Source organism: Vespula vulgaris, chromosome 12 (assembly GCF_905475345.1).
Source record: "Vespula vulgaris chromosome 12, iyVesVulg1.1, whole genome shotgun sequence".
NCBI lineage: Eukaryota > Metazoa > Arthropoda > Insecta > Hymenoptera > Vespidae > Vespula > Vespula vulgaris.
In genome coordinates this window covers 1,768,503-1,785,000 of record NC_066597.1, presented here as the reverse complement: position 1 = coordinate 1,785,000, position 16,498 = coordinate 1,768,503, and the positions used below count along the sequence as shown (strand labels likewise).

Genomic DNA, 16,498 nt, shown 5'->3' with positions numbered 1-16,498 from the left:
AAAGAAGTGAATAGAGCGATTAGCATAGTCAAGTATACAGCGCCGTCGAGTGGAAAAAAGAAACGAGAAGGAAAAAAAACAAAAAAGAAGAAAAAGAAAGGGGGAGAGAAAAAATGTAAAGGAAGAAGTTGAATGGCTGTAGGCACGCGATGTGCTCGCCATAGGCGATATAAAATTCGCTCGTTGCACCCTGTCGGCTTTATGAGGGATATTTATTTGAGAAATAAGAGGAGAGAGAGAGAGAGAGAGAGAAAGAGAGAGAGAGAGAGAGAGAGAGAGAGAGAGAGAAGCGGTTTAATCGACCGAAGGAAGCCTCGCCTTATTTTCTTCGATGCTTCAAAAAGATTTGTTTTATAATGTAAAGCTTTTATCTTTATTTTAAGAAATTTTCAATTTGCTAAAAACGATATTAATTTATCTTTCCTCTATCCTCCTTTCTATCTCTATCTCTCTCTCTCTCTCTCTCTTTCTCTTTTTTATAATTAAAAAGCTTTTGTTATAATCTGAGAAACACGAGCAACAACGAAAAATGAAATTTCGTTAAAAATTAATTAAACGAATTATTTCTTTTTATCCGGAGACATTATGTAATATCTATTACTGATACGAAGAGAAAAGAAGAAGAAAGAAAAATTGATGTAATAAACTTGTAAGAAATTAATAACAAATTAAAAAATATACGTAAGACAAGAGGACTCTGAACTGTGAATAAAATTACTCGTTCCGGAGGTTTTCTATTTCTCAGAGAAGAATCTTTCTTTAACGTTCGCACGATATCAGATCGAACAACGAGATCGAACACTTAAAAGTAAAGGATATTTGGAAAGTAAAATCCTTGAGAAGAAAATATAATAAATCGTAAAAGAAAGAAAGAGAGAAAGAAAGAAAGAAAGAAAAAAAAAATCACTTAGAAAAATCACTTCTCTTAAAGTAACCCCTTGTGTACGTATACCTATCCAATAAAAATATGTTAACGTCGAGAGAATTGATGATCATCGAGTCTTTGAAAGTGCTTTTGATTAATAAGACGAATTGTTGTATTAGCAGTATAAAAACAAAAAACAAAAAAAAACAGAAAGAAAGAAAAAAAGAAGAAAAAGAAAGTGTGGAATGAACGATAAAAGAGAAGTACTGCTAACGTCAGAGTGGAATATGTATACAAGCGGACGTAAAACAAGCATCAGACCCTTTCTATCTCATTTGCCTTTCGGAAACACCATAAAGCTTCTCCCCGCATCCGGTCGAGCTCGTTCGAGCCGGACGCTGTATGCTGCTACTCGAGGAGGAGGTAAAACTGGCCCTCCTCCTCCTCCTCCTCCTCCTCCTCCTCCTCCTCTTTCTCCTCTTATTCTTTGTAGGCGTGCGATACCAAGCTAATGCGAGAGTCACGTGCGATTTCCGTGTTCCAATTATAATATCTATCTCTCTCTCTCTCTCTTTCTCTCTCTCTCTTTCTCTCTCTCTCTCTTAGTTTCCAACATAGCTTTCACGTTCAAAGTTGTAAGCTTTCATCGAATTAGACAAAAAAAAAAGAGAGAGATACAGACCATGTTCTTTTTTTCTAATTCTTTTTCTACTTGTACTTCTTTCAGTTGGTCTACTTCGTTTACTTCTTCTTAGCTTCTTATACTTCTTCTATTTCGTACTTTTAATTCCTTTTTCTTACCTACGTATACTTCTGACTTTCTCTAGCTACTACTACTACTACTATTACTATTACTAACCTACTACTACTTGTAACTATTTCTACTTGTGCTCTCGTTCTAATTCCACGTCCACTATCACTACACAATTTCCAATTCTCACGTTTACCGTGTATCCTCCATATTTCTATTTCTCAGACTCGCGTACACACAGTCTTCTTCTATCCTTTCCCTATGGGCTGTCATCATCGATCCTAGATTTATTTATAGAAGCTCTCTTCGGCCTCCATATCGGCTTGCACTTGGCGATTTCTGTGTTTCCTCATTCGTACCAGAAGCATGTGCCGACTCTTGCCCATCTCTTAATAGATATAACATACACGCGTAATATATATTTCGCAGATTGCGTTTCATCGTATAATACGTCTATATTCCATTTAAATCGGGAATTATTTTACTTAGTTAATGTGTGTGTGTGTATATATATAAAATCATTTTGATATTTATAATCGTTTCATTATTCATCCTATATACACGTAGTTTCAGTTTATTAGATTTAAACTGATATTATTATTTTATTTAGTCGATATCTGAATATCTTCTTGATATCCGGTAATTGTTACATTAGCGATAAATTTCAATTTACGTTTAACTCGATATTATTAGAAACGATATATATATATACATTATCACTGAAAAACGATAACGTGTTTATTTAAAGAAAGAAAAAAAAATTAATTGTCATTTCCGCGATTGCAAACGATGTTACATTAAAAAAAAGAGAGAGAGAGAGAGAGAGAGAGAGAGGAAGAAGAAAAGGAAAAAAGAATTGTTGATTAGAACAATGGAGATTCGTTTGGATTATATATATACACTTTTTATACTCAAGTTCACTCTCAACGTTATATCGTAATACGTGTAAGAAGAAAAGACGATAAAACAAGAGGCGTATCCAGAATTCATTACAATCGATATCAATATTCTCGATGATACGGGTACATCCATATCTATGCGGGTCTATTAATTACTCAAGTATAATATCGTGTGTCCTAATAACGTCAGTAGATATAAATTTTATCGTAATATTAGTCCTTCCTTCCTTCTTCTTTTTTATTATTATTATTATTGTTATTATCTTGGATAGATTGCGAAGAATCATAAATCGATTCGTTGATGAATAACCGACGTAACGTAATCGCGAAAATAAATCAATCTTTTCTTTTTCTCCAAATAGATTGATTCACTATGAATAATCCCTCTCCTCCCACCTCCCACAACTCACTCTTTTTTGAACGTAGAAAAAAAAACCAATAAATAAAAGATTTAAAAAAAATATTCCGCCCAATTATAAATCTCACAATTAAAGAGATTGCATTGCAAAAAAAAAAGAAAAAAGAAAAAAAAAAGAAGAAAGAAAAACTAGTAGGTATGCAGTCTATAAATCAGATAACAAAAGAGAATAATAATCGATCATGATCGATCGATAGACCGATTTGTCGACCGGTCAATTGTATCGATCCGTCGACCGGTCAATTGTAACACGAAGATCTAATCATATCGTCGTCATCATCATCATCATCGTCGTCATCATCATCATCATCATCATCATCACGATCGTCATGATCTTGGAGAAGCAACAATTTCGTCGAAGTGTGGTATCGCGAACTCGGTACGAATGATTAGACAAAGTAGAATCTAGGAGAGTTATCGGGGGTGCAACACCGTGTCGTAGGTCTATTACTCTTCGAACAGGTTGCATTAATAATCCGTGATTATGATCAGCCTAATGCCAGTAGCGGATTCAACGCATCTAGCCAACGTTCATGGTATATTCATAGCGATAGGAGGAGAGAACGTCCTTCGTAAGCAGTGTTAGAATTCAACGAAGCTTCCGCTCCCTATCTCTCCCTCCCTATTTCCCTCTCTCTCTCTCTCTCTCTCTCTCTCTCTCTCTCTCTCTCTCTTTCTCACTCTCGTTCGCTCTCTCTCGCTCTGCGGTTTCCGCCGGCTGTGGTGACGAGGACGCAACTCTACGCCCTGATCCTGAGTGGTTCCTTAATTAGAAATCAACCGGTAGCTTTATCGGTTAAGTTCCTAGTTACTTCTGTGGTCGATGCCAGCGGCAAATTTCAAAGCAGAAAATCTAATCTCCATATTTTGACATACCTATATATATATATATATATATATATATATATATATATAAATATATATTAATATATATCAAACTCTACTTATTTATAAATAAATATGTATGTATGTATGTATGTATTATTCTAATCTCAAGAATAGATACATTCGATTCAAATAAAAATTCAATTGATACATAAACAAAGTTTAAAAACGAATCAAATATATAAATGATTTAGTCAACACCTTTTAATCGTCAATATATTAACTTTAATAAAATTGGAAGAATAAAGAAAGAAAAAGAAGAAAAATGTATGTAGAAAATAAGATTCGATAAAAAGAATGATCGAACGACTGCGCGTATTAATTTCTATTTATCGATCTTAAAAAAGAAAGAGAGAGAGAAAGAGAGAAAGAGACATTAACGCTCAACGACGATTATTCGATGAAAATATAAAAATCGAAAAAAGTGCGAGTAAGAAATAATCTCGGGAAGATAGAATTATTATTGTTTTGAATAGAGAGAGGGAGAGAGAAAATGAGAAATTTGATAAGAGGAGATTCCGAGTGAATAATTCTATTGACTCGTGTATGAACTACGTAATCTATGAGATGAGATAAGGAAAGAAAAAAAAAAGAAAAGAAGAGGGAGATATAGATATAGTGAAGAATAAAAAGAAGAATAAAAAGAAAAAGAAGAAGAAGAAGAAGATGCTGCAAAGCATAATAACTGGCATTACTAATGATGATTTACGTTGTTGCAAGGAGGTCCACAACGGAATATGAAAGAGAAAGAGATGTGTATCTATATATGTATCTCTCTCTCTCTCTTTCTATAGAGAGAGAAAGAGAGAGAGAGAGAGAGAGAGAGAAGATTGAACTGATTTATCGGATAGGCACGACCGAGATTAACTCTAAGAGCGATTGCTTTGATCCCATTCTTTAGAAACTGATCGGCTTCTTCTTGATCGATGGAGTAGATCGATCTATCGATCGATCGCACGGATCAAAAATTCGATGGTTAAGCATATATTTTCAATGTTACAGAACCGTGAAGTTACTTCGAGGAAACCTCGATGATCGTTTCTAAAGACTTTAATCGATTCTAAAGACTTCAATGATTAAATAATAATTATCGAAGTAAGAGACAAATTGATAATACGTTATTCGAATAAATACGGTTAATCGAGTAAACAGACCCTACATATTTGATCGAATTGATTCGATTAAATGTACATTCGGAAATTTGAAAATTGCTTTTACAAAAATTATATCCATTAATTCATCTTTGCATTTATGAGATCTTACGTCTCCGAACACAATCATTACTCATCAAATTCGAACGTTCATTTTTCATGTAAATAAATTCGACGATTGCGAACGTTGATGATTTCCAACGAAAGAAAGTGTAATTTGAAGACAAAAAAAGAAAATAAAATAATATTAAAAAAAAAAAAAAAAAAAAAAAAATACCGGTTTCGATCGTTTGTAATTAATTCTGTCGAGAAATTAATTTATAATTCTCTCTCGATGGGAAAAATGGTTTTTCTTCCATTTTTTTTCTTCTTTCTTTTTTTTTTGTTACTGACTATACGAAGAAAGAAGAAAGAGAAGATATAGACGATAGATTCGATCGTTCGTTATCGTCATGATCTCCGAGAAGCAACAAAACTTTCGTTGAAGAAGTTTGGTAACGCGAACTTCGTACGAGTGATTAGACGTAGCTTCGTTCCCTCTCTCTCTCTCTCTCTCTCCCCTCCCCACTCCTCCCCCTACCTTAACCCATACCTCTCTCCACGTCGATTAAATCTGCTCGTATGGATCACATCGGCGTATTGTTAACCCATCTACTTCTCTTCGAGTAAAATAATTATGGCGAGCAAGCCAACACACAGGATGCAGTGTATCCGATTACTACATACATATTAGTACGCAGTAGAAACGTATTACTACGGTAGGGATATCGGATCGTTATTATTCACTATCTATCTATCTATCTAACTATCTATATATGTATGTATGTATATATGCATGCATGCATGCATGCATATACGTATGTATACGTGTATACACGTATGTACATCGATCGTTTGGAATTCTATTCGACGCGGATGAACTCCCACACGAAAATAATTTACGTAGTAGCGATACTTCCTTCGCACATTCCAACGTTCCGCAAATTTTCCACGTCCTTTTCTTCGTTTGCAGTTTTTCTTTTTATTTTGTTCTGTTTGTTTGTTCGTTTGTTTGTATGTTTGTTTGGTATGTTTCTTTTTTTTGCTTTCTGCTCAATGAAACAACGAACGACGAAACGATAAAAGATTGGAAAGAGTCAAATATTACCTTTTACTTCTCAAAAATTATATATATATATATATATATATATATATATATATATATATAGATAAGATGGAAAAAAAAGAAAAGGATACATTTCTTGGAAGAAGTCGAGATGCGGCGGTTGCAAGATATCCAGGGCCGAGAGAACCTGAAAAATAAAAGGAAAAGAAAAATGACGAACGACGAATTAAGAAAGATGGAAGAAGAGAAATTAAAAACATATTCGTTCTGTTCTATATTCGTCTGAAGTAACAGAAAAAAACGAGTTATACGAATGAAGTATATTACGATCTATAATATTACGAGAAAAGCTTGTTATCGATAATAGTGACAATCTTATAAACAAATATTCTAACGTGATTGACAATTGACTTGTATAAAATAAAATAAAAGATAAATAAAAAAAATGATGGAGATGAGAGAAGTGAGTTGAACGAGAATGGGAGTATAGACATTTAAAGGGAAGATAAAATCGAAGCTAATCGTTGGGAAATCAGGAAATATAGAACGGCTAAACTAAACTTTCGGTATTGGCAATACAATGTAAGAGAAGAAGCATCGAAGAGATGAAGAGAAAGAGAGGAAAAGAAGGAGAAAGAAGATAGTAGAGTGTGCCGACAGCGGATAATCCAAGAAAAAGGATCGACTCGAGTACATACACAAACATAGCATTTACGAGAGCAGCCACTCGAAGAGTTAAGGGTTTTGATGCCTTTGAAGAAAGTTTCTTCGAATGAAACTCGAACATATATATATATACACGCACACAAACACATATATGCATATACACATATATATATTCGATATATACAGATAAAAAGAGGGACACAATGTGCGTGTGTGTGTGTGTGTGTTGGAACGGGTAGGTATACCTACTCACTACTCTCATGATACTTTAAAAATCCAAACTCTTTGAAAAATAAATGTACTTTCGTGGCGCAGTACTCTCGAGTAGCTCGACTCGGTAACTCAACGGAAAGAGAGAGATTATGATCACGGGAAACGTGAAGGAACGAACAAACGCGACCTCCTCCTAAAGAGGAGGTCTTCCTACTGATTCCCCTTTTTTATCTTTTTCTTTTTTTTTTTACTTGTCTTTCTCATACCAAATACAACATATAGAAAGTTTTACTTTCTATTTCTTCTTGTACTATGTATACCTATACCCTCGATCTTTCTTATACCTTTAATTTTAGAAAGAAACGATAAACGATAATATTATATTACTATTCGATTGTTCTATATCTATAATGTGTGGATATATGTATATATTAGAAACTCACGTTTTCGTGTTTGAAGAAACAGAGCATCTTCAGTTCCCTGAAGACGCGTTTGCTGCTGACGAGACTTTGAAAGACATTCGGCAGTTTCTTTAAGGCCACTCTCCTACCATCCCTCGGATCCGTGACAGCCCTGAAATATATAAAAAAAGAAAAATAATAATAACAATGATAATAATAATTCATTTATATCAATCAACAATAATCAATGAGTTTAAATATTCATTATCACGATTATCTACTTCCTTGACAGAAAGAGAATAAGATATTATGTTAAAGAATGAAGTGAGTAATAACGGAGATTAATTTATTTCGAAAGAACTGACTATATTATTCCCAGATATATGATCCAATCTCTGTCTGATAATGAAGAGATACCACAGAAATACGATCGATAATAATCGAGGAAAATCACATATATACAAAGAGAGAGACAGAGAGAGAGAGAGAGAGAGAGAGAGAGAGAGAGAGAAAGAGAAAGAGCAATACCTATAACAACGAAATCGATGTCTATTAACAGTGATTCGTCGACCAACGAAATAATTATTACTCCTGCAAATTAGCAGGTTTATGGCGGTTCGATTTCATTGCTAAAGAGAGAGAGAGAGAGAGAGAGAGAGAGAGAATGGGAGAAGGGGGACAGGCTATGGTATCTCTCCATATACTACAAACTGCTAGTGGTCATCCGGTTCTCTCGATCTACCTTCGCTTTCGTTCGATGACCAATTCCATTTTCGACAATTCTAGCAATACGAATTCATGCTGGTACTATTGTCCAGACGGACAAGCAGACACACCGGCAGACGGACAGGCAGACGGACAGAGATAGAACGAGTCAACGAACTTGATAAAATAATTTTGGATTTGAAGAGGGAATGAGAAATTGCTTTTCAATCACACAACATATCGTAAATCTCGAGATCACCGCCAGGGCTTTATATCTATCTTTTTTTTTTTTAAATGACCACTCGTTTACAAAAAAAAAAAAGAGAAGAAAGAAAGAAAGGAAATTTTTAAGAGTTATCGAATAGTTTTTGATAAGAAAGAAAGAGATATTTATTTCGATATAATTCAGATTTTTTCTATTGAGAAATGAAATACAAAAAAAATATATATATATTTAAAAGCGTGTATACGCAACACGCGCATACGGTATTAATTTCTGTCGGATTAACACTTAAAAAAAAATACTTTGATATAATTCAAATCTTTTTTGTTGAAAAATAAAATAAAAATAAAAATATGTATATATGTGTGTGTGTGTATGTGTACACACACATATATGGTATTAATATCTGTCGGATTAACACTTGCAAATAGATTTATGTCAAAGGAGATTTAGATTTAAAGGAAATACATACGTGACTACACACACACACACACCACACTATGTAGTCACACATACACACATGTATAGATACATATATAGAATATTACACGTATCGTTATAACGTCGAGCATCCTGATCCGTTTTCGTGGAAGAAAGTATCGTGGTGGATGCTCGAACGCACGCAAAAGCTATGAGTTAGTACTCTCTCAATGATGATGAAATATGGAACGAGTAGGGGAAGATCAATAGGGTCTTTTGCTCTACGGGAAATTTTTTTTCAAATCACGTCGTATCGAAAAGAAATTCGAGTTATTATCGAATATATCCATTCAGAAAATATTTCTTCGTATTTCATTTAAAAATCATATATATATATATATATATGTGTGTGTGTGTGTGTGTGTGTGTATTGATATTAATATATAAATTATATTATAACAATATATACATAGATATTATATATAGATCGTTAACATCACATTTAAAAAAAAAAAAGAATGAAAAAATTTTTTATTTTTAAAAACGCGTAGACAAAAGGGAAGAAAGAAAATCAATATCATATTTTTATTCCGACATCGTTTCTTCTCTCTTCTTATTCTATAATACACTATAATGATCAATATTTCTGACGACGTGGGATTTGTAAAATAAAATAAAAAAAGAAATTTTTTTATATCTTTCGTGAAAAAAAAATGCATACAGAGATATCGCATTTCTTGTTCTTTTCATTAATTTCTTTTTTACTTCTTTTTTTTACTTCTTTTTCCTCTTTCTCTTCGTATTAAAAACGAACGATCGAGTAAAACGCAGTACCTATTAGAAATGAAAAAAGAAAGAAAGAAAAAAAAAATTTGTCGCGTGCCATAAGGAAGAAAACGATCGAACCGGCTGAGTAAGCCGGAATTAGAGCGTGCAGCCTTCGATGCATATCCCATATATATGCGATTCAGGGTCGTTCCACTCGAAATTCGTGGCTTCGCTTCCGTGATGCTCAGCAAAGAGAGAGGGAAAGAAAGAGAGAGAGAGAGAGAGGGAGAGAGAAAGAGAGAAAGAGAGAGAGAGAGAGAGAGAGAGGTAGAGACAGACAGACAGAAAGAGGGAGAGAAAGAAAGAGAAAGAGAGAGTGCGTTGAACCTTTTCGACGGTCGTCGTACCTTTCTTTCTTCCGTCACCCTTTTCACACAGTCAAACGATCTTTTTCACTCTCTTTTATTATCTTTTTTTTTTGATCTCTTTCCTTCTTCCTTTTTCTCCCTTTTTCTTTCTTTTCCCTATTTTTCTTTTTTTTTTCATTTTCCTTTAACTCTCGAAGAAGAGTTACTTAGGTCGAGCTCTACGTTCGTTGGACAAGAAAACAACGATATTTTTAAATAGTCAAGCTAGTGATAACGTCGACGATTAAAACACGGACTTTGAAACCGTGTAGAGTAGTCTTTGCTTTTATCGTATCTCTTAACGCATTCTTCTTCTTCTTCTTCGTATATGTTTTTTCTTCTATTTTTTGTTTTCTTTTTCTAATCTATTTTTCAATATAATTCAATAAATCGTCGATCGTAGCACGTAGTTTTCTTTTCTTTTCTTTTTTTTTTTTTTTTTTTTTTTATTGTTGGAATTAATTATGTTCATTTTTGGTATAGATGAGTAATCATTGGAGTCATTGAATCATGGTTGTTACGAAATTTTCTTGTTTGAAAAAGAATTGTGAGAATAGAAATTATCCTCGTATAGTTATTTGCTATTGCATTAGGAAGTGTGTGTGTGTGTGTGTGTGTGTATGTGTGTGTGTGTAGCGAGGAAACAAGCACGATTTGCACTTGAAAGGTTTGAAACATATTAGGTTCGTTCTAATTTCAAACACACCACGAGTGTATTAGTATAGACGTAACGTAGCACGAACGACGAACAGAGATCGATTTAATGATCGATAATAAAGCTAATGGCTTTGGTCCGATTGGTTATGTCTTTCTTTTAATTCTATAAGAAAGGACGAAGGACGAAGGACGATGATATATATACATATTTTTTTTTATATTCTCCATTTGTTTTTTTTTTAAGAGATCTTCGCATCTTTACATTTTGATAAAGCAAAAATGTCTATCTATGAAATAGGAAAAACAAAATATATATATATATACACCTATATGACATTTAAACGTTGAAATATCGGACGATATTTAAATTTCAATAAAATGCAGATTTATGAATATTTATCGACGGTAAACAAGTACAATGTGGCGTGCGTATTCGTATGCTCCGAGAAGAACGGAGATAAAGCTGACGTGCCGTGCTTGCAAACTGCAATCAAAAGAATACAAATTGATAGAGTGTACACACCGTGTACACTAATACACATATATAACATACATGAAGATATATATATATATATATATATATATATATATATATATATATTGAAGCTTTCATCTTGCTACGTGGTCACGTATTTAAAATAATAAAAATATATAACGAGAGATCTTTAATCGTACGAGAGAAAAAGAGACAGATAGAGAAGACAAATTCTAATTATCTATATATTTCTCGATGAAATTTAGAAAAACAAAAAATATATACACATGTGTATATATATATATGTATATTTTAACTCGTATTTTCTCGATCCTTCGAAATTTTTATCGTCGGACAAAACAGCAGCTGCACCGAAGGATCACCTGCAAAAATGCACCTGCCCTCTTACTCGAACGTATTACTCTCATTTCTCGATTTCGATCGATTTCATAAGATCTACAAAGACGATGAAGAAAAAGAAGACAAAAACAAACAAACAAACAAACAAACAAATAAATAAATACCAAAAAAAAATAAAAAATAAAAACTATCGAAAGTTTGGAGAAAAAGAGAATTAAAGAATCGTGAAGTGGTGAGAAAAATTTGACAAAGGTCATGAAGATCACCGATAGAGAGAGAGAGAGACAGAGAGAGAGAAAAAACAAGTACGGTGACCTTGAAAGGCGGGCGTAACCTTGGGAGTAGAACAGTACGGCTTCCGCATTGCAGGAGTGGGGAGAAGAAGGCAGCATTGCGAAAGCTTTCCCTCGGATCAATTCGAGAGACGAGGCACAGCATCGCCTTTTCAAAGATTCTTTTTCTACTCTTCTACGTTCGCATGTACATATCTGGTAATGCAATCGGGAAAAACCTATTTTCCATTTTCATTGCCATTCTTTTATAGTACCTAAGTAAAACGAATATTCCGTTCTTTACATGATCGCACGTGAAATCTTCGAATAAAATTCAAGATGAAAAAGAAGAAAGAAGAAGAATATAAAAAAAAAAAAAACAGCTGATATGTTCGGACAAATAGATTACAAAATAATAGATAAAAAAAAAGAATAGATAGCATAAATAAATTGTTTCATCGAAGAGAAAGAGAGAAAGAGAAAGGGTTGTAATTTTTCTCGTTCAAGAATAAAAACAAAAACTGTTCATTCGTTCGTCCGTTCGTTTTTCTTAAAAATAAAAAAAAAATAATTATCCGTTCGGTTTCATTCAGAAATAAGAAAACACTTCGTTCGTTCGTTCGTTTTCATTGAAAAATAAGAAGACAGTTGGATCGTTCGTTTTCATTGAAAAATAGGAAAATAATTTGTTCGTTCGTTTTCGTTGAAAAATAAGAAGACAGTTCATTCGTTCGTTCGTTCGTTCGTTCGTTCATTCGTTCGTTCATTTTCGTTCGAAACTCATCGTAGACAGTAAGGGAGAGTTTCTCTTCCCTCTCAATGGCGATAAATCAAACTAATGAGTCCCGTAATCGATCGCGGAACGTGCGCGGCTACACTTTCGTGCGACTTCCAAGATCGAAGGAAGACCCTCGTGAGAGAGAACACGCACGCATGTATTTACACACGCACGCGTTCACGCGTTCACGCATTCACGCATGCACGCACGTGACACGACACGAGCCACTTACACGTCAATTATAAATTATCGTCTTCTACCACGCATAATCGCCTATATTAATTAGAAGCCAATGAACGATTCGATAATGAAAATCGAGCGAGAAAGAAAGATGTCGCATTTTTCATGTCGATCATTCTTCGATCATTTTTTTTCTCTCTCCTTCTTTTTTCTTTTTTTATTCTTCTTTTTCATTTTTCATTTTTCATTTTTCTTTTCTTTCTCCCACCTCTCCAACCTAACGATCTTTTTATACGCGACGTTGCGATATTTGTTCAATTTTAATAAAATTAGAGAATATATATTAGAAAACTATCAAATAAAATAAGAAGACATTGTTATATTAACACTCGCGATCTACAGAAAATTAGATGCTCCTTCGATAATGATTCTGATGACGATGAGAATGTAGGTTAAAAAAGGAAGATAGAAATTGAAAAAAAAGAAAAAGTAATTCCAAGAACACCGTTTACGAATAAAAATTCTGCATTAGTTTTTTGGTTCGGCGCACTGATATGAATAATAGGGAGGAAAAAACAAGAAACGGAAAGAGAAAAGCTCAGTATATAAATCTTTCCCTTAGGAACATATGAAAACACAAAAAGAACGAACAAATTTCTGATTCCACTAAGAAATAGGATTATAAAAATTAATGAATGTAATTTAAAAAAATGAGAGAGAGAAAGAGAGAGAGAGAGAGAAAAGAAAGATCGGCGACTGGAATTTTCAGTGATCTCTCGCAAATGGGATTAATTCTTTCGGACATGTCATATGGTTGAACTATATGGTACAACTATATGCCGTCGGCCTACGGCAGAGGATAATTACGTAAACGTTCTCGGTCTTGTTTCTCTCGTTGAAAATCAGCACTAGTACTAGCACTAGCACTAGCTCTAACAACCAAGCAGCAGCAGTGGCAATGGCCGACGCATCTGACAGTTCTGCTCAGACCGCAGTTTCTCCTAGTTAAGTTTAAACTAGTTTGAAGTAAGTTAAGCTTGGGCTTACTCGTGTAAATACGACTGGCACTTATACCGATGCTAATTCGAGAATCGATGTCACTACATTGTCACACAAAATGGAAACGTCTTTGGTAACATCGAAACTAGCTCTTTCAATATCCATATTTTCAATTTTTCCTTTTGAAAGAAAAGAAGAAAGGGAAAAAAAAGGAACACTGGATGTTTGAAAAATTATCCAGAAAATTAAATAAAATTTTCTTCTCAGAATTTTTCAATTATGAAATCGCTGCATGCGTAGTTCGATATCAAGAAAGAAAGAAAAAAAAAAGAAAGAAAGAAATATTTAAAAAAAAAAAAAAACAGAGCACCAAACTCGTTCATAATTTCAACTCGTATAAAAACCCTGCGTGCAACGATTAAAAAAAAGGGGGAGGGCAAGAGAAAGAGAAAACATTCCTCGAGAAGAAAAATAGTAAAAGAAAAAAAAAAGAAACAAAAAAGAGAGAGAGAGAGAAAAGAAAAAAGAAGAAAGAAGAAAGAAGAAAGCAGCGAACCACTTCTTCGTAAAAATTTTTTTTCGAGTGAATAACATATCATAATTCGATATTAAAATATATCCCAACTCGGAAACGAATCCTCAAGATTTTTACTCGTGCAAGTACTTGCAACTTTTTCCATTTCGACGAAAAAAAAAAAAAGAAGAAAATAATGAAATGAAATAAAAAAAAAGCAATTAAAAAAAAGAAAGAGAGAGAGAGAGAGAAAAGAGAAGAAAAAAAAAGAAAGAAAGAAAGAAAGAAAGAAAGAAAGAAAGAAGAAAGAAAAGATCCCGTAATGAGAAAATACTTTAGAGCCATACGATACGTACGAAAATGCGTATGGCGTTGGTAAATGGATTTTGGTTGAAAGCATGTAGGAGGAGCATCGTTCCTGTGAATGAAGAGACTCGTTGGAAGAATGGCAGTGCAAGCACCGTAAGCGTGTGCCCAAGATGAGGAGCAAGGGAGCGAGCGATGATGCGGGTGGTAGAGAACCAAACCGGATGGAACATGGCTCGGCTATCTAGATGATTCGACGCCCTTGCGAAAACCGGATAGAGATTCCCCTCGCCACTCCTCACCTCTTCCCCTTACACTACAGCACTCTGGATAATACGTTCCTGCATACTCTCTAAGTCTGTAGTTTCAATTTTATTTTATTTTTTTTGTACCGTTAATTTTTTTTCTTGCTCGCTAATGCTATCTATCCGATTATCATTTCGGTATCGATGTTATAAAAAGAAAAAAAGAATTGTTCATAAAAAAAAAATGCAGTCTTATAAGGGATAAAAGAAATATAGGTTAGAAGAGAAAATTTCTTAGGAAAATATTAAAAAAAAAATCAAAAATCTTGGTAGGTTAATAGTCGAGGTCGTAGTTTTACGATTTGAGAGAAAAGAAATAAGAAGGAAAGGAGGAAAAAAGTAATATCGGTTTTAAGAGAAGTTTCAAAATAAAATAAATAAATAAATAAATAAATAAAAATAGTAATTGATATATAAAATCGTCTAGACCCGATTTACGGTCGATTCGTTGACTTAACGATTTACTTATTGAATAAGTATCATTATTTAATGTGAGAACGCCATATTGAATAAATACAAGTATTTGATAAAATACCGATAGGAATAAAGATCTCAAGTTGAATTTGTTTAGGAATCTTATTAAAATTTGACGTTCTCGACTTGGTAAAAGAAAGAGAGAGAGAAACAGAAAGAGAGTTAAAACATGCATACGAAGAAAGCTAGAGAAAGGTCTTAAATAAACTTCCCAGTGAAACGAGTGTAGAGAAGCAACGAGTACTAAACAAGTTGGTTGGCTCCCCTGTTGGGGGAAACGTTGAAGGGAGTAAGGAGAGGAAGTCATTAGCTACATTTTAGCTTCGTTCCGTTTTAATTTCGAAGGAGCCACGTACTGGAAGAGTAAGTACTAACCACCGGGTGTAAATGTATATATATATGTATGTATATATATATATATATATAGGATCGTTTTTCGTAAACGTAGAAAAATTAGAAAAGCAAGGAAAAAATTAAGTAAGTAAATAAATAAATAAATAATAATAATAATTCTTTGAAAATTCAAGAAATAAGATCGAGGAGAGAAGGAAGGTCGTTAAAAAATTGTCGTGAAGGAACGTAACGCTTTAACCACTCCTTCTCTCCTTTTCTTTGCTCCTTCTTCGTTCCGAAATTTTTCAAAATAATGACTGCAAGTTAAACGATGAAACCTACAGAAATAAATGTATTAATACGAAATGAAATGAGACGAAATAAAATAAAATCAATATCTAATATCTTTAACATAATCATAGTTGGTTGTATAACGAAGAAGAGGATCTTCACTTTAAAAAGAGAAACGGAAAGAGAAAGAGAGAAAGGGTTCGTCTTGATTTAATAGTCCTTTGCAAAAATATGAAGTGAAATGCGATTTAAAAATACACGCGTTCGTTTATATCGTAGATTCTCGTGGGAGAAGGTGGTGGGTGGAGGGTGGAGGGAGGAGGATGGAGGATGGAGGGAGGAGGGAGGAGGGTGGAGGATGGAGGGAGGAGGGAGGAGGGTGGAGAATGGAGGGTGGAGGGTGGAGAGAGAGAGAGAGAGAGAGAGAGAGAGAGAGAGAGAGAGAGACAACTACACGCTACTCTTCGATAGGCAACACCACACCAAGAAGACTGCGACTTCGTGACTTCTGCCCTGTGATACGAACGGCGACACGAGTTTCGAGACGAACCAATCGATACGATTTGAGGTCGACCTGATAACCTTTGCTAACGGAACCTCTTTGAGGGCGTTACGGAGAGATGTCACCTGTGTATGAACTACTCCGTCATTATGGATCAACGATTTAACCGTTGTTG

At 34.1% G+C, this 16,498-nt stretch overlaps 1 protein-coding gene across 3 annotated transcripts in view; it reads right to left on the bottom strand.

The window, feature by feature from the left end:
- LOC127068167 (serine/threonine-protein kinase NLK) overlaps window positions 1–16,498 on the bottom strand; it is a 109,306-nt gene that overhangs the window by 46,270 nt on the left and 46,538 nt on the right. For all 3 annotated transcript variants that reach the window (XR_007782863.1, XR_007782864.1, XM_051003944.1), the window contains exons 2-3: window positions 7,397–7,526; window positions 6,206–6,261 (exon numbers count right to left, since the gene is read on the bottom strand). Coding sequence is in view for 1 of the 3 variants with exons in the window: in XM_051003944.1 (XP_050859901.1) it covers window positions 6,206–6,261; window positions 7,397–7,526 (186 nt within the window). In the remaining 2 variants the exon portion in view is untranslated. The remainder of the gene's footprint in view (window positions 1–6,205; window positions 6,262–7,396; window positions 7,527–16,498) is intronic.